Source organism: Spathaspora passalidarum, assembly GCF_000223485.1.
Source record: "Spathaspora passalidarum NRRL Y-27907 unplaced genomic scaffold SPAPAscaffold_3, whole genome shotgun sequence".
In the NCBI taxonomy this organism is placed as follows: Eukaryota; Fungi; Ascomycota; class Pichiomycetes; order Serinales; family Debaryomycetaceae; genus Spathaspora; species Spathaspora passalidarum.
The window spans coordinates 1335946-1353827 of record NW_006767427.1 but is presented as its reverse complement, the minus strand read 5'-3'; the positions used below and the strand labels follow the sequence as shown (position 1 = coordinate 1353827).

Here is a 17882-nt window from a genome sequence, read left to right as displayed (position 1 = left end):
TAGTAGTCCAAAAAGTTTTGACAACCAAAAACTTTACAACCACATAGTGATTTCTACATATACTGTATAGTCATACACTAACATTCAAACATGTCTTCGTGGACGGCTGATCCTCAGGCGTTGGAGCAATTAAAACATATATTCAGAGGGTCGTTATCCATAAATAACCAAGAGCGTAAGTTGGCCAATGATGCCCTCGATCAAGCTAAACAGGAACCAGAGTTTGAAAACTACTTGTTTGAATTATTAGTCAAGGACACTTCTGCCAAATCCGATGTTCGTGCCGCTGCTGGGATAAATTTGAAAAACAGCATTTTGAAAAGAAGACAGCTGAACCGACAGTACTTGTTGGACAACATCTTGACTGGGTTAACTAGCGATGATTCTATGGTGAGAAATATCACCGGGAATGTCATAACCTCGTTATTCTCAATATATGGATTGGAAGGATGGCCCACTATTTTACCAAATTTGCTAGCATTAGCAAAAACCAGCACTGGAACCGGATTCGTTCCTCAAGAAGCTGCCATGAGCGCTTTGAGTAAAATTTGTGAAGATTCTTATTCCCAATTAGATGTTGAATTTCAAGGCGAGAGACCGCTAAATTTCCTTTTGGCCCTGTTTTTAGAATTGTTGAGCCATCCAAGCGACAAAATCAAAGCCAGTGCTATCCATTGCGTTAACCAGTTTGTTCCATTAAACACTCAATCATTCCTCGTGATTATTGATGCTTATTTGACAAAATTATTTTCATTGGCTCAAGATGGTGGATCTAACGAAGTCCGTAAGAACATCTGTTCTTCATTCTTGTTAATTCTTGAACTGAGACCGGATAAATTGATGCCTCACTTGGATGGTGTTATAAACTACTGTTTGCATTTAATGCAAGAAAATACCAGCGAGGAAGTTTCGCTTGAAGCATGCGAGTTTTTATTGGCATTGTCAACAGCAAGCGAACAAGATAAGGAATTATTCAAACCAAAATTGAGTTTGATTTTACCTATTTTATTGGATAAAATGGTTTATTCCGAAGAAGAAATTTTCTTGATGGAAATAGCCGATACCAGAGATAATGCTGATGTTGCTGATAAGGACGAAGATATCAAGCCACAAAATGCCAAGGGGAAGGATGCACGTACAAGCAATAATAATAGTGTTAATGGATCAGCTAACGGCACCAAGAATCCAAGTCCGGACTACGATTCTGATGTAGAAGATGACGAAGATGACGAAGAACTGGAAATTGATCAATGGAGTTTAAGAAAATGTTCAGCAGCTACTTTGGATGTACTTTCGGAAAATTTCCCTGGTGAAGTTCTCATGGTTACTTTACCTATATTACAGGAAAAAATTGTATCACCCGAATGGCCAGTGCGTGAAGCTGCCATCTTAGCATTTGGTGCTATCAGTGCAAGTTGCATTGAGCTTGCTCGAGATAAATTACCATCCTTGGTTCCATTTTTGGTTGATAGACTACAAGATGAACAACCTAGAGTAAGACAAATAACATGTTGGACCTTATCAAGATATGTTAGTTGGGTAAGTGAGGAAGCTCATGACGGAGGTGAATATGCCAATTACTTCCAGCCAACTTTCCAATCCATTGTTACTTGTGCCTTGGATAAAAAGAAAGTCGTTCAAGAAGCAGCATGCTCTGCATTATCTGCATTCATCGAAGAAAGTGATTCAAGCTTAATTGAATTTTATTTGGAGCCACTTTTAGCTCATTTTGCCAAGTGTTTTGAAACTTATCAACGTAAGAACTTGATTATTTTGTATGATTGTATTCAAACCTTTGTTGAGAAAATGGGATATGAAAACTTATCTTCAAATCCAGAATATATGAATACTTTATTACCTCCATTATTAAGAAAATGGGAAATTTTGGATGATAATGATACCGGATTATGGCCACTTTTGGAGTGTATGGCATCAATTGCCGCTACATTAAGAGAATTATTTGCTCCATTTGCTGTGCCAGTGTATGAACGTGCCATCAAGATTTTATCTAATTGTATTCAATTAGATCAGCAATGTCAAACTGATCCAAGTATCGAAGCTCCTGAGAAGGATTTCATGGTTACTTCGTTGGATTTAATTGATGGTTTAATCCAAGGATTTGAACAACATTCGGTTGATTTAATTCAACAACAACCAGCTCATAACTTAATGGAATTGCTTATGTTGTGTTTTGAAGATTATAATGCCGACGTCAGACAGTCTGCATACGCGTTATTGGGAGATTTAGCCATATTTGTCTTGGATCCTATTGTTAAACCATATTTACATTCAATTTTGTTATCTATTGGCAATGAGATTAATAATCGATCTTATAGCAGTTACCCCGTTTATAATAATGCCATATGGGCCTTGGGAGAAATTGTGATTAGAACCACATTTGAAGAAGTCAAGCCATATTTAAGTAATTTGGTTGATTTGTTGATTCCAGTATTGAACAGTACTGATACTCAATCTACAGTGTTAGAAAATGCTGCTATTTGCTTAGGTAGAATGGGATTGACACCAGGTGGTGCCGCTACTGTTGCTCCTAGATTAGCTGAATTTATTGTTCTGTGGTGTTCACATTTCTTATATCTTGTTGATAATAACGAGAAGGAAACTGGTTTCCATGGAATGATAAACATAATTGGGGTCAATCCCGACCAAGGATTTGGAGGATTAAGCAATCAACAAGGAAAGAAGAATTTGGCAATTTTAATAACATGCATCGGTAACTATCAAAGTCCAACTCAGGAATTACAACATTTATTTACCGATTTAATCAGTAACTATCGTGTCCTATTAGGAGAAGAAGTTTGGCAAAGTCAAGTTTTGACGCATATTGATCCAGAAGTTAGAAATCATTTACAAGTTGTTTATGGGGCATAGAATTCCCCTAATTATATAGATGTAAAGTTACCCTGGTGTAAATTTACCAATTTGTAAACAGTATATAGACTAAATTAATTGAAACTAAAAGCTGTTAATTGGCGAAGTTTATCTTATTATCCGTTCCTATATCAAATTAGACTCCCAAAATTCTGCGTATTATTTCAGGATTACGTGTTGCCAATCCATTGTCAACTTAATCATTAATCGAGGGATTCAGCGGTAAAAGTCATATTTCTCTATCATCGTCATTATTGTAAAGCACTTCATTGACAAGAGTTATTGGTAAATCCCAAACACCACTTGGGGCGTCATGCACGTAATCACACGCCAAGTCCATCAATTGTTTCCTTGTCAATTTCTCATCTGATTGTCCTGGGAAATGAGAATGTTCATCAACAATCGTTCTTATATCATTCAACGGTATTGTTAATACTTCAGTGTTATACAATGCCAACACCCAATATATGAATGCCATAAGCACGAGGGAATACGATGGTATTGCTAAAGCCCAATATCTATCGGGATAATAATATATTGAAAGCTTATGAAGTGTCAGCTCAGGAAGGAGTGTCCAACTTATCCATACGAGTAAACTTATGGTAGCTATCACATAAACTGCAAATCCTTTATATTCAGCATTTTGAGTTACGTTAGTGGAGACTGTAACATCGGATTCTCTCGCGAGAGTATCTTCTTGGTTAGGTCGTGGTGAATTGGATCTTGATAGCATAGATTACAAGGTACTTTATTTTTCGTCCACCCAACTACACTGTCAAATATACTCATACTTGACGTCTAGCAGTAAATATTCAGTTAGTCAGTCTTTTTTTTTTTTCTTTCCCCTTCGTCGTTTTACACTGTTAACTACCTTTAAATTGTACAATAAACTATGTATTTTTTTTAATAGAAAACCTAAACTAATTGTTTTCTTGAACCTTTGAAAAACAATTGAACAATTGTGATTTGTAAAAATGCCATTCCAACCATTAAGGCAACTTCAAATATTGAGAAATAATAAATTCTTGATTCAGTTGATCTAACAGTGGCTTGATTTCTGTTATTTCTAGTCTTGTAATATTGTAAAGTCTTGTATAAACCATCCAATTGTTGTTCAATTTTGTTAACAGTAGATTGCATGTTTTCTACATGAGCTAAAGGCTTTTCATTTGGTTGTTCTGGCATATTGGCCTTGAATCCATTGGCATCATCTTCATTATCAAAAGTAATTTCAAAATCAACCACTTTTTCAGCAAATGTTGACATTTCATTCGAGAAACAAAATTCGTATTCACCAACCTTGTGGGCGGTAAATACGTAATCTCCTTGTCTTTGTTTTTGGTCACTGAGAATAACGTTTCCATCTGGATCAGTAATCACGTAATCAACATCAAATGATCCTCCACTTTGTACGGCAAAGTAGTATCGAATACTGGTTGATTCCCTTTTGGTGAATACATAATAACATGACTTTTCTTGGGCACCCAAGATGAAAGTGAATGCCGAACCAGCAATTAATTGAGATAATCCCAATAATGTCAATATAAATCCAACGAGCATTACTATGTGTATACCGTGATCGGTTTGTGGATAAAGCAAGGTTAAGTTTCCAAAAAAAACTTCAGCGAAAAACTCGTAACTTCAGACGTGTCGATTTGTGTAGACGCTCACGTGACCACAATAAAATTTCAGTCTTAGTATAATTAATGTCATGAACTATAACAGTTTTAATTATGATTATGTGTCTAGTACAAGTACTAATGCTAAATATATACAAGTTTAAGGAGTTTATACAAGGTAAACCATTTTACCGGAACGATCAAACCCAATCCTTCTATCCTTCTTTCTATCTCTTCTAGCAGCACCATAACGGAACCCAGTGTCTTCACTTTCTTTAAGAATAAATTTAAATACAGTTGAATCATCTTTTCTTTCCTTACCATAAATAACAGTTTCTTTCTTACTAGAAACTTCTTTTTCACGTTCTTCTTTAGATTTGACCTTACTTAATTCCTTTAATGTGTCAACAGCAGGTTCTAAATCTAATACCTTAGCTGCATCCAATGGACCAAATGGTTGTGATTCAGCAATAGTCAAGAATCTTTGTTGCAACATCTTCTTTGGAGTTGGAATTTCAGTCAAATTATCACCGTTATTACCACCTTGATAAAGTGGGAACATTCTCTTCATTACATCAGCAAAATGTTGCAAATCCTTCTTTTCTTGGGCATCTAACCCAGACTAAATGAATGTTAGTATAAAGTTAACTTTACTCCTCATTTCTCTGGAATGGGTTGCCTTCAGCGCATAACGTCTAACCATATAAAGTGTCTTAAAGACTAATCGAAAATTTTGTTAAAAGCAATCTCATCATATTGACAACCCATTCTTGAACATTAAAAAAAAAAATACATACAGTTTCGTTAAAACTTTCTTCCACAGCTCTTAATTTTAAAACAGCCTCTACTCTTAATTGGTTGATACCATATTTATGTGATACTTCTTGAATGTGTAATCCATTTTCTCTTACATCTCTCACTATTTCATCTTTTAAGAAATCTGACAACATTAAATTTGTCTTGGTATTGACATTATGAGGGAATGGATGGATTGATGGATTTCTACTTCTCACTGATCTGGAGGTGTTTTCAAAAGTGCCACGCTGACCTACAACAGGGTTTGTTTGAGGATCAATATAATTTGGTCTATTACTTTGGTTTGGATAGTAGTATATGTTCTTATGGTATTCACCCACGATATTCTTAGGACCAAAGAACTTGACCATATTCTTATGGTGGGAAACGTCCTTACGAAAGGACTTCCTAGCATGTGCAATTGAAGAAGTCGAGAATTCTCTAACAAGAGAGCTTGACTCTGTTGTTAGTTGCCTAGCTAACATGGTTGTGTTGAGTTCTAGAAGTTGGTCTATATAAAATGGTTGTCAAAATGAAAATTTTTTCACTGAGCTTTCAATTGGAAGCAAAATTTTTTTCTTCTGGAGAAAGTGAGAGAGTGAGTGGAATCGGTGGTACAGACGAGCTCTGGCTACCAAACATCCAATACATACAAGAATAGCTCATTAATTTATTTGATTTAGTTAGTTAGAAACAACTCATTTGAGTTATGACATATTTCTAAAGAGTAATTTTGATATGATGAGCAATTAATGTTAGTTGCAAGCTCGTTAGGGAGGGCAACTTACTCAATATTGTAAAAAGGCATGAATTCTACTTCCGTCATCCAGAGCCGAGCAATAATATCAGCTCCCAAAACATTCCCAACCTCTGATTTCTATGGTAGTAACCTCATGAATGGAATTCATTGGTAGTTGCAACCAACGCGACTTTCCAACAAACTTTCTCACGACTTTCTCACGACTTTCTAACGACATTGTAAAAACGCCAAGGGGGAATTTTTTAGGCGTCTTTTTTTTGTTGCATTGTTTACAAATCAATTTCTGGATCAAACAACCGGAAACCTAAGAGCAAAAAGCCACCATGCCACAAGTTCTTTCCTCTTCATCGCATGAGATCAGCATGTCTTCCTCGTCTCAGTTTAGGAAAAGACTACCAAGTGATAGAGATGACCCATTCACGGACAAGAAACCGAAATACGAATTAAAAGAATCTCCGTTTAATGTACAACGAAGAAAAAGTGATACAAGTACAAGTATATTTTTACGTACTAACAACTTGATTAAATCTCTCAAGAATGAAGAGTCAGATTCACATATAGCTAATAGAACCACTATAGTCGAAGACGAACTGGAACTGGGTAGAACAGAACAGCAGGAGGAAAATGTTGATGGTGGTGAGGAAGAAGAAGAGGAAGACGAAGTAAGTTTGGAGGTTTTAGAAGAAATGCATAAACTTGAAGAATGTTTCCCCGTGTTGTCCACTGATTATAGATTGATCGACAAAATCGGGGAAGGCACATTTTCAAGTGTATATAAAGCAGAGGCCTTAAATGGCAAGATACGCCTAGGATGTGATATTTGGAGATCTCCCCCCCTCAAAAAGAAATCAAATCATCACACTAAGAAGAGGAGCCCCATTGTTGCCATTAAACAAATTTATGTTACTTCATCTCCCAATAGAATCCATAATGAATTAAGTTTGCTTTATACGTTAACAGGAAGTACTTATGTTGCACCATTACTTGACGCGTTACGATACCAAGACCAAATCTTGGCCATATTGCCATATTATCAACATGCCGATTTCCGAGATTTCTATCGTGATTTACCGGTAAAAGGAATCAAGAAGTATCTTTGGGAAATGTTTCATGCGTTAGATTATATTCATGACAAAGGTGTAATTCATCGAGATTTAAAACCTACTAATTTCTTGTACGATCCATTTAAAGGTAAAGGTGTACTTGTTGATTTTGGTCTTGCTGAAAAATTAACTACTAGCACAGGTACTAAAAATCAGTGTCCTTGTATATCCAAGGAAAAACCAATAAATCGTTCTCATTCTAAGCGACTTAATATTAAAGGTGCATACCCCAAAACCGATTCTAGGCCACCCAGAAGGGCAAACAGAGCAGGAACAAGAGGGTTTAGAGCACCCGAAGTTTTATTAAAATGCACTAACCAAACCACCAAGATTGATATTTGGTCAGCTGGTATAATTGGATTGTCATTATTGACGAGAAAATTCCCCTTATTTAACTCGCCAGATGATACCGACGCATTAGTTGAACTTGTTTTGTTGTTTGGGTTGGAGAAATTACAAAAGTGTGCTGAATTACATGGATGTGGATTAGAAATTACCTTGCCTAATGTAAATCAAGCCCATGGGAACTTGATTAAGCTAGTTCACGATTTCTTGAAACATGAAGATGACAATGGTTGTTTCCCTCATGATAGTGTTATTTACGACACCCTTGGTTTGTTTAACGAAGAAGGGGATAGATTCATCAAGCCACAATATACCAATTTAGAGCTGTTAAGTCAAGAAGAACGGGATTTAGAATATGAGCGAGTTAGAAGAAGCAATGAAGATTACAAAGATCACAAACATTTAATGGAGTTACTTTATGGATGTTTCAAAATGGATCCTACCAAGAGATTAGATAGTAAACAGATTTTGAAATTACCCTTCTTTGCTGAATTATCGCAAACGGAAGATGATGTTATATTATAGTTGCTATACAAAGGTTATTCGTCATATATATCATAATAATCGTCATAGCTTTCATATCCACCTGTAGTTGTACCACTACTTTCATCTTCAAACAGGATCCTCCTTGATCTTTTTCGTGAATTAACAACAACGTCTTTTTTATTATTACTGTCGTTTGTATTAGTGTCTTTAGGGTTAATTATGGCCTTGTTCCAACGTCTATTTAATTTCTTGATTAATTCATTTTGTTCCGATAATGCCTGCATTATAGGTTGTTGAATCTTATGTGCATTGAAAATCTTTGAGTCTAATAAATCATTAGGTGGTGGTGTTGGCAGTGCTTGTGGGAGTGTTGTCATTGGGGAAATACTATTTAGTAATTCCAATTGTAAGTCTTTGGAGATTGCCAATTTTCGTTTAATTAGCATTGATTGCTGAATAAGCGTGTTTGGTTTACTTTTCTTTTTGTGACTTGGCGGTGGGAGTTCCAATGAAGAATCTAGCTGAATAGGATTGGCATCTATATTAGGGCTTGCGATTAGGTGAGGAACGGTAGTTGAAGGAGATGTAGGTAATAAGCTTGTTGGTGAGGACGACGCTTGTGTTGTTGTTGATATTAATTCATCGAATTTAAGCTTAAAATCTCGTTTCAATTGCAAAAACTGACTATGCTGATCTGATGTTTCTCGACTTTTCCTTCTTAATTTGAATATTGGTCGGATTATTGACCTTGTGGGAGTGTGCGTTATTTCCAGTTCTGATTCTTCATCGGAAAGTAATACTATACCTGATTTTAACCGTTTTGACATGACATATTCGTTAGTTATGGGTGTGGTCATTCCAGTACCTGTTCCCGCCACGGTGGTCGTATCTGCAGTTGCTGCACCAGCCGCATTGCTAGTCAACGACACCAAACTTGTAGAACTGTTATTTCTGGTATGGGGTCGAATAACTTCATCAAAGGAAATGATTGAGTTCCTAGGACTTTCCAAACTAACAATCGACATACTTCTGGCTGTGTTGGGGGTTGGGGCAATATTATGTCCCTGAATAGGATGCGGAGGAAAAATTGGACTATGCATTGTTGTGGGTGTAGATATCGCCGAGCCACCTCCATGCGAAAGTGGTTGCAGTGGTAATATAGGTGGTGGAGGTGGTGGTTGCGGTGGGAGGACGGATGGGGTCGTTGAACTATACATTGAATGATTTGAACTTATGGAAGTGACTGATGATGAGCGTTGTCTTGATGACATATTTTTCTCGCCTTACCTCAGGGATGGGAAGGTAAAATAGAGGAAAAACCGTCTGATTAAGAAGAAGAGGTAGTAAAGTGGTTAAGGATACGGTAGTGTATGAATCAATTAGTTACAAACTGTCTAACTTGAACTGTGGGGATTGGTTTATTTGTTATGGTTGGTTTGTTGTAAAAAAAGACTGGCGGGTCTAAATCGGATAAATCACTTTTGAAAGAATGTCTTAAACAAAAGAAAAAAGAAATGCGGTGAAGAAAAAAAAAAACAAAAAAAAAAAAAAGAAAAAAAGAAAAAAAAGAACGTTAAAGGGCTGTGGATTGTTTGAGGGGTATTTTCTTTGTTTGAGCAATTTTCTCTTAAAACCAATACACGTTCGCTGAAAGTATATATGGATCTACAATTAGTAATAGGGGTATACCATGGGTGTATACCCAAAAACCACTCGCTCTTGTCGGAGATCCCTCTAGGAAACGATCCTTACTAAAATTTATCTAAAAATTGCAACGGACAGGGACCTGCACGACAAAAGCGCGTGAGGAAGCAACAAATTTATTCAACTCTAACCGAAAAGAATCATACTGGACATGCTGCATCGTCATATTCTTTTTCTAGCACTGACACAAACTAGGTCACAAAAGGACCTTGGCAGACATATGCATTTAACTGGGTAAGTTTCTTGCCAAATTGATGCAAAATTGCAAGACAAGAAAAAAAAATGATTGACGTTGCTGCACTAACCAGCCCTGTTTATGATATTAAGTTTATCGGCAAAGTCACATGGGCATATAAGATGCTGTGTATAGTATCAAATAGAGCAAAACAGCTTCAACCAAGGTGAACGAAAGTATCTCCAATTTAACCAAACCGTCACGTGGTAGCACCAGTAATTTCTACTATTACTTCCGCTAACATTATATGATCTGTTTACAAATAGCTCTACAAAAATGTTCTTTTGATTTGGATTATTCCATTTTATTTATACAACTGATGGCATGCTATCTAACTATACAAATTATTGACCAATTGGACAATTTCTTAAATATTCAACCTTATTCTTCAAAACTCTAACCGATTTAAAGAAAATTTCTTCAGGAGACATTGCCCCGGTGGATTCAACATTGAATATAAAATGATCTCTTTTTCTACCTAATTTAACCTTACCATCAAATTCTTCATGTCTTAAAACTTCACGAGAAACTGTATCCTTTCTAGCGTCCTGTACGTAAGCCTCACCTTGATCATTAATACCAATGACACCTGGAGGGAAACATTTTTGGAAATTAACGGCTAATGCGCCGGTAATTGGTTCACGTATGTCGATAACTGGCATTAATCTATATGAGGCAGTGGCAACTGGGGAAAACTTTGCGTGGTCGCTTCCAATACCTAAAATACAATGAGCTCTAAGGGAGATTTCCTGTCCTGGTCTTAATTTAGCCAATAAGATGTTTGGATCAGCTGGAACAACAGGATTATTCTTGAATTTCTCTAATTGAGATCCATGAGGTTCGAATTTTAAATCAGAAGCATAAACATGACTGTTTCTGTATAATTCTTTAGCATTGGTGGAATTCTTTGGTGCATTAGGGTTCTTGGTACAAACAACATCCAAAGATAATACTATTGTGTTGTCTTCAGTGTATCTATTATTTTCGTCTTGAGTTTTGTCGACCCAGGACAATAAATCAGGATCAACCTTTAATGGAATCAACCCAATTCTATGAGCCAACACTTCGTCTTGGATAACAGAAGTGTTCATAAACATGTATACTGCTTCAGCAGCAACTGAAGGTACTTCAGCAATCATGATACGACGGAATGCATTGGCAATAGATGTATCAATGTGAACTAAATCGAAATTTGCAGTACGTTCAGTCAAGTATTTAATATCAATGTCAAAATTTTGCTTGAATTTTTCAATATCCCATGAAAAATCCCCGGAAGCTTGATGTCCTGGGAAATCAGTAGACGAGGTGTTTGTCACTCTATTATATTCTATACCAACAATATTATCACTCATGGCTTGATGTTAGTAATCAACCTCTTCTTGTATCTGAAATTTTTTTTCCTATTAAAAAATGTTTATTATTCGAGGGGTCATCGCACCAACCGAACAGAAATGATCACGTGACCACAAATGCCTATGTATATTCTATAATTATCTATACAAATACACTTCGGCTATGGAATGCACCTGGGATATCTTGTGCTTGTACATTCGGAGTATCTATTCGTTGAATGTATATATCATGCCTCAATACTCGTTTTATATTACCAATTAAATCCATCGAAAGCAAGAATACATTTCCGTCATATCCATCACCCTCAATATGAGCCCTATCCAACGAACCAGATTCTACTAGCTCGGTAGCCTGTTGTGGTGACTCCAATATTTCAGAATCATTAAGTACACCAACTATGTTGTGAAATACCAACTGTATGAAAAATACAAATAAATCCAATAGTATTAATTCAAACCGATTGTATGGAACTCTTTCGCCGATAAATTCAATAGATATGCCGCCGTACAATGTACCTCCTTCTTGAACACCGAAAAGTAAATGTAATAATATACATATTATATTCCCTGATATTACATTCAACAAGGCAATCTTAATCATTGATTTCTTATGTGCTTCACTTACTTCAATGGAAATTCCCGCGGGTGGATGGATATTAACTATTCCGAAATGAATCATAACCCTTATAAACAATCGTAGCAACAGAATATCACGAAGGTATATTATCGCTATGAGCACAATTTCAATTGTTCTAATTGATTCCCGCAAATCTCGAAGAAAGAACTTTTTCCGCTTATAGAGAATCTGTTTGTTGTTTGTGATGGTTTGCTCTTGGGTAGGGTACTGTCGCGTAGTGAATTCTCGAACATATTGTTCTAGATTGATGTTCATGATGTGGTTGTGAATAGATTGGTGGTTAGGTGGACAGTTTTGTGGGCCAGAACTTGAACTTCGTTTTTTTCGATTCCGTCACCCGCATTTTGGTCACGCTACCATACGGATAACTTTGAAACTAACATTCAGGAGACATTGACTTTGAAAGGGTGTCTTCAACAAAGTGTGATTACGAAAATGATTACTTCTGAAACATGCCACAGAGAATAGCTAATTACTATAATCTAGTACGAAATCAAACTTTGATAGGTAATTTCAAAGAATCTCCAAGGTTTGTTTAAGATGTGGGATTTTAGTAGCAATTACTTCAAACGTATATGTGGGGTTAAGCGATTAGCATATCCGGAGATATTCAACTACTTGAGTGTCAATATAACTAATTGAATGGCTTGCTTCATACTGGTTGCTCGATCAGAGGATTAGGTATTGCCGGTTAGATACCATAAAGTTTTTTTTTTTCAGAGTATGCCAATAGCCTTGTATCAATATTGGAATTATAAATGTTTCAGTGGCAAACACTGTTGCAATTTGACAGCCACAAATATCGTCTTGAGAGAGGTGTATTTGCCTGGAGAATATGAGTAAATTTTGCCATTCGCGTAAGCACAAGGTTTGTATTATTAATACGCTCATTAGTAATCCTAGAATATTACATCATCTCTCCCCCCCCACCATCTACTTTAACCTTCGATGAATGGTTATACGCGGTGGAGATTACAATCTAAAAACTATCTCCGGATGGTTTCTATGATAATGTACGGTTTGCTAAATAATAATTTGACAATTACAAATCGAATATTTCGGACTTTCCATTTTTGGTAATACCCGCACCATAATTGCTCTGATTGATAATCAGGACGATTACAAATCAATTTCTTTTTAGCAACCACTACACTTTTGCAACCGTACAGTTAGAAACAAAACCTCTAAAACGAAAACTATAAATATGACAAAATATTTCCACTCTTTGTGCAGATTTTTTTTGTATTCATCAGATAATTCTGTCTTATATTCATACTAATAATAATAATAACAAAAAAACATACTACCAATGACTTCTTCTACCGTTTTCGTTTCTGGTGCTAATGGTTACATTGCTCAACACATCGTTAAACAATTGTTAGCTAAGAACTACAAGGTTATTGGTTCAGTCAGATCCCAATCCAAGGGTGAAGATTTAGCTAGTTTAGTCAACAATTCTAACTTCTCCTATGTTGTAATCCCATCAATTAGTGACAAAGATGCTTTCTACGAAGTTCTTCAAAAGCACCCCGAAATCACTGTGTTCTTGCACACTGCTTCTCCAGTTACGTTTGAAGTGGACGATGTTGAACGTGATTTATTAAGACCAGCTATTGATGGTACTGTTAATGCCTTGGCTGCTATAAAGAAATATGGACCTCAAATTGAAAGAGTTGTGATTACTTCTTCTGGTGGTGCTGTCCTCGGATTCGACAATTATTTCGAAAGCGACAAGATTTATGACGAAGAAAGTTGGAACCCTATCACCTATGAAGAAAGTAAGTCATCAGGTCCAGTTAATGGTTATTTCGGATCTAAGAAATTCGCTGAATTAGCAGCTATTGAATTTGTTGAAACTGAAAAGCCAAACTTTGATGTTACATTCGTTACTCCAGTATATAACTTTGGCCCTCAAGCTTACGAAGTTAAGGACAAGTCTAAGTTGAACGTTTCTGCCGAAGTTGTCAATACTGTTCTTAAATTCAAAAAAGGTGATGCTATTCCTGAATTTGGTAATATCTTTGCTGACGTAAGAGATGTTGCTCGTGCTCATATTGTTGCTTTTGAAAGTGAGAATTCCAAGGGCAAGAGATTGTTAGTTGGTACCGATAACTTCACTTATGATACTATTGCTTATATTATCAATAAACATTTCCCAGAGGTTGAGATTCCTCAAGGTGATTTATCGAAAAATGAAGCTATTTATAAGCTGATGGTTCAAAAGTATGATAATTCAAAAACCAATGCGATTCTTGGGTTTGATTTGATTGGTCTTGAACAATCCATTGTTGATACAGTTAAGCAGCTTTTAGTTTAAATAGTTTATAGAGTAATTGGATACGGATTTCTTTTATTTACACTTGTAGACAGACTATTAGTTATCTGAATATACAGATTTTATCTATTAATACATGAATTAATACATAGACTACTTCTTTATATCAATACTTTTAATCAAATCACCACCCATAATCTTGATTTGATCATAAATAGCATCCTTATTTATAATAACCAGTTCATCTTCGGTTGGTTTAACATTATAGCCCAAATTAACTCTAAATTTCTTTTTGGAAAGATGATCTGGCATAAATAACCCACAAATGACATTGTCATTACATGGGAACTTCCTGATCGAGAATATGATAGAATTACCAAATTTATCATTTAATTCGGAGAAATATGCTTGCGTTAAATCGTATTTTGTGGTGATATCTTCAGGGAAACTAGTCAATGGTTGGATTAAGTTCTTGAATGTGTTTGGTGGGAGAATACCCGATGAGACAGTCAAATCAGAAGATTTTAAATGAATGACGAAATCATAGTCGTGCAATGCAGGAGTGAAGATTAAATCAAGATTAGATTCAGTGATTCCTTGAGTCTTGATTAAGTTGATAGCTGCTCGTGATAATGCAGTGAGTCTGGTAGCTATAGGCAAAGTGATTTCATTTGACCAAAGGATACCGGATGGATCATCTTTAGATCCAATAAATAATTGAGTTTTCAAACCTAATGGATCAGACTTTCTAATCTTATCAAAGTTAGATTGGATTACTCTATAAGCTTGGATTGTTAATTTATCAGAAAGTTTGTCATCAGCAGTACTTTTAACCAAATCAAGAATCAATGGATCTTGTTTCCAATTCCAAGTAGCTAAAAAGTTCAAGATTTGCAAGAACCCAGATTCAACCGAATGAGGAATGGAATATGGTGCTGGATCAACAAATGGTTTAATAGCAATTAGTTCAATTAATTCATTGCTGAAGTGACTTAATAGCAATTGTGAGTCTAACCATTGTTTGAATAAACGGACGGTGGCAGAATATCCATGAAAATGCTGAGCCAATACACTGATTGTTCTGGTATGTTTAACAACCCCAAGGTATTTAGCATTGAATTTAAGGTAGACATCTTGTAAAAGCGCCTTGTTCTTACCAGAATTATCAACTGCACGCAAATATAATACTTCATCACGTTCAGTTAACACCCTAAATTTAAATCCATATCCTTCTGGAGTCAAGACGTTCAATAAAGAAATGTTCTCATTGTATGGAATTGAATCATCCTTGGTTATAAAAGATGTATAATTGGTCTTCTTCAACACTTCGTTAATCTTTAATAAAAATGCAGTCTTGGTCTTTTCGAGGGTGCTCAATTCATCCGGCCATCTGGTAGAAGATTCGAATTGTAAAATACACTCATTCCAGAAGTCAGGGTTGGAAACAGCAAATGGAACTGGTTGCAATAATGAAGTGTATCTTACTCCAGCCGAAGCAGGTAAGACGGATTTAATGTTCAATGGCAAATCTAATCCAACCATCACTTTATTCAATTGTTCAAATGAATTTCTTAATGCGGTGAAATTAGCCAACGAAGTACTAGTACCAGATAATGGAACCGGCAATTTATTATTAAAGTGAGTAATTTCACTGGTTAAATTCATAGAAATATCCTGGTATAAATGAACATCAAGAACATATTTCATAATGGTCAATACAATTGGTTCATTGGTTGCTGTCCATACAACACAATGTTGGATAGTACCATCTTTAAATCTTCTCAATTGTGCTTTAGAACCCCAGAAAGATCTGAATTTCAATCCTGCTTCTTTATCTTCATTATTTGGACCTTTAGTCACGAGTTTGTCCGATTCTTCAGCATTAAGAGTTAATCCAATTATGTAAGAAGAGTTGTTAGTGTTAGGTTTTCTCTTGTTGATTGGAAAAGTGGTGGTGGTTTCTTCACTTTCGATATGCACTAAGCTAATTCTATCACCCAAGGCAGTTTTCAATATAATAGACAATTTGTTTTTGATGTAATTTTCAAATGTAATGAAGGAAATCTTTTCCAATGGATTGAACGATTCAATGAGCTTATCAGGTATAGTCAAGTTAAGAACCAAATCATATTTCAATTGGTTAAAGTTTGAATTTTGCAACAAGATTGAGTCGAAACGGTCAGTGACAACATCATTAAGTAATAACAAAGTTTCCTTGGCCTTGGTTTGTAATTCTTGATATGAAGATCTGGTCATTTTCCATAATAAATTCAATTTAATATTCTTGTCGAAAACAGTAGGAACTTGAAAACCTTCAGATTTATATACTGAAGTAGTCTTTTCACCAATTAAACTACTAAATGACAAATATCCATTAGTTAAATCCATGGTGGCCAAATACTTAACCACACCCTTGAATAATTGATATGATGAAAAACCATGCAACAAAATCTTATTACCTTCAACACCACCACCATTTAATAATATACTCATTAACATTGCAAATTCAAAATGTCCGAATCCACCTTTATTAATGTCAGAAGTAAAACCTCGTTGTTGTAACCATAATCTACCTAATATACAAGCGTCCTTAAAGCCATCAGTGGTTTTCTTTATGGTGTACAAATACTTCAAATAGTAGTCATATGAAGTTTGGGACAAAATACTTGAGTTATAGATTGGAGTAGGAGGTAATGCGGTATCTTCATTTTCGGTTTGAACTCGAATACAATTCTTATCGGGTAATAACTTCTTACATTCAAAGTTGCCGAATGGTAGCGCAGCAATCAAGTTTATAGTGAATTTTGTCTTATTAAAATGTAAATCTTCGGGGTTGTCGGTTTCAATACTTTGTAAGCTTAGCACAGGGTTTAAAACATCTCCATTAAGGTAATGATAAGATATCTTTATAGGTAAGTTGTTTTTCTTTGACAATGGAATTAATTGTTGCGACAAATATGTCAAATAAAAGGCTCGTTTGTATAAAGCACGGTAGTTCAAGTAGTCCTTTGGTTGGAATAGCAGTTTTGGCATAGTTAAAGCAACGTCAATTGAGCGTGAGCTGGTGGTACAAGTCTTTAATCCAAACGAGCCAACAAGGGCAACATCTTCAGGACGTAAGTATGAAAATTTGTAATTAAGTTTTGTAGGTTTTGGATCTGGGAATGGAATGACTATTTTCTTGGAATTAAACATTGCTTCCACTTGCTGTAATGACAAATCGTTAACTTCAGGTACTTGAGAAATCAAATCATATAATCGATGCAAAACCTTTTCAAGTTTAACAACATGTGTGTCTTTAATCTTAATTTCTTTAAGTAATTCATCAATCTGCAATTTGAAGATATTTGACTTGAAGAGTTCGGCAGTTTCTCTGGCAACTTGAACATCTTGAGCGGAAAGCTGTTTCTTTGGTTTCTTAGTGGGTCTAGATTCTTCTTCTTCTTCTTCTTCTTCGTCACTTTCTTCTTCGTCGCTATTTTCTTGCTCATCTTCGTGTCCTTCACCATTCAATTTCTCCTCTTCTCGATCGGAGAAAGAGGTAAATTCAGTCTCGTCCTTGGCTAAATCAGAAGAAGCTTCATTAGTGTCCTCCAACTTTCTCTTTGCCATGATGAGATGTATGCTATGGTTGTTTCAACTATATATGTTGATATAAAGGAATAATAAACAAAAAATAGCC

General features: G+C 35.7%; 10 protein-coding genes across 10 annotated transcripts; 3 read left to right on the top strand and 7 right to left on the bottom strand. All coding sequences in view use genetic code 12, as the record gives it.

Annotated features, from left to right (window-relative positions):
* Window positions 1-90: 90 nt before the first annotated feature.
* On the top strand, window positions 91-2889 carry SPAPADRAFT_55194 (uncharacterized protein; the record flags this gene model as incomplete). The annotated part of the gene is made up of 1 exon (XM_007374755.1): window positions 91-2889. One exon carries the CDS (start codon window positions 91-93, stop codon window positions 2887-2889), a length of 2799 nt encoding a protein of 932 aa, XP_007374817.1.
* Window positions 2890-3118: 229 nt separating this feature from the next.
* On the bottom strand, window positions 3119-3622 carry GPI19 (phosphatidylinositol N-acetylglucosaminyltransferase; the record flags this gene model as incomplete). Its single annotated transcript, XM_007374754.1, has 1 exon — window positions 3119-3622. One exon carries the CDS (start codon window positions 3620-3622, stop codon window positions 3119-3121), a length of 504 nt encoding a protein of 167 aa, XP_007374816.1.
* Window positions 3623-3758: 136 nt separating this feature from the next.
* SPAPADRAFT_60640 (uncharacterized protein) lies at window positions 3759-4470 on the bottom strand (the record flags this gene model as incomplete). Its single annotated transcript, XM_007374753.1, has 1 exon — window positions 3759-4470. One exon carries the CDS (start codon window positions 4447-4449, stop codon window positions 3805-3807), a length of 645 nt encoding a protein of 214 aa, XP_007374815.1.
* A 182-nt stretch (window positions 4471-4652) lies between these two features.
* On the bottom strand, window positions 4653-5788 carry SPAPADRAFT_60637 (mitochondrial 37S ribosomal protein mS45; the record flags this gene model as incomplete). Its single annotated transcript, XM_007374752.1, has 3 exons — window positions 4653-4814; window positions 4840-5130; window positions 5306-5788. 3 exons carry the CDS (start codon window positions 5786-5788, stop codon window positions 4653-4655), a joined length of 936 nt encoding a protein of 311 aa, XP_007374814.1.
* A 598-nt stretch (window positions 5789-6386) lies between these two features.
* On the top strand, window positions 6387-9517 carry CDC7 (serine/threonine protein kinase; the record flags this gene model as incomplete). Its single annotated transcript, XM_007374750.1, has 2 exons — window positions 6387-6558; window positions 6673-9517. 2 exons carry the CDS (start codon window positions 6387-6389, stop codon window positions 8034-8036), a joined length of 1536 nt encoding a protein of 511 aa, XP_007374812.1.
* Window positions 7461-9500, bottom strand: SPAPADRAFT_60635 (uncharacterized protein; the record flags this gene model as incomplete). The annotated part of the gene is made up of 1 exon (XM_007374751.1): window positions 7461-9500. A coding segment is annotated over one exon (832 nt), but the record flags the coding sequence as incomplete, so codon positions are not given.
* Window positions 9518-10220: 703 nt separating the features above from the next.
* RPC40 (DNA-directed RNA polymerase core subunit) lies at window positions 10221-11296 on the bottom strand (the record flags this gene model as incomplete). Its single annotated transcript, XM_007374749.1, has 1 exon — window positions 10221-11296. One exon carries the CDS (start codon window positions 11286-11288, stop codon window positions 10281-10283), a length of 1008 nt encoding a protein of 335 aa, XP_007374811.1.
* A 62-nt stretch (window positions 11297-11358) lies between these two features.
* Window positions 11359-12202, bottom strand: SPAPADRAFT_60630 (uncharacterized protein; the record flags this gene model as incomplete). Its single annotated transcript, XM_007374748.1, has 1 exon — window positions 11359-12202. The coding sequence occupies one exon, from the start codon at window positions 12178-12180 to the stop codon at window positions 11431-11433; it is 750 nt and encodes a 249-aa protein (XP_007374810.1).
* A 1032-nt stretch (window positions 12203-13234) lies between these two features.
* Window positions 13235-14242, top strand: SPAPADRAFT_137141 (uncharacterized protein; the record flags this gene model as incomplete). Its single annotated transcript, XM_007374747.1, has 1 exon — window positions 13235-14242. One exon carries the CDS (start codon window positions 13235-13237, stop codon window positions 14240-14242), a length of 1008 nt encoding a protein of 335 aa, XP_007374809.1.
* Window positions 14243-14353: 111 nt separating this feature from the next.
* Window positions 14354-17812, bottom strand: UTP22 (rRNA-processing protein; the record flags this gene model as incomplete). Its single annotated transcript, XM_007374746.1, has 1 exon — window positions 14354-17812. The coding sequence occupies one exon, from the start codon at window positions 17810-17812 to the stop codon at window positions 14354-14356; it is 3459 nt and encodes a 1152-aa protein (XP_007374808.1).
* Window positions 17813-17882: the final 70 nt, after the last annotated feature.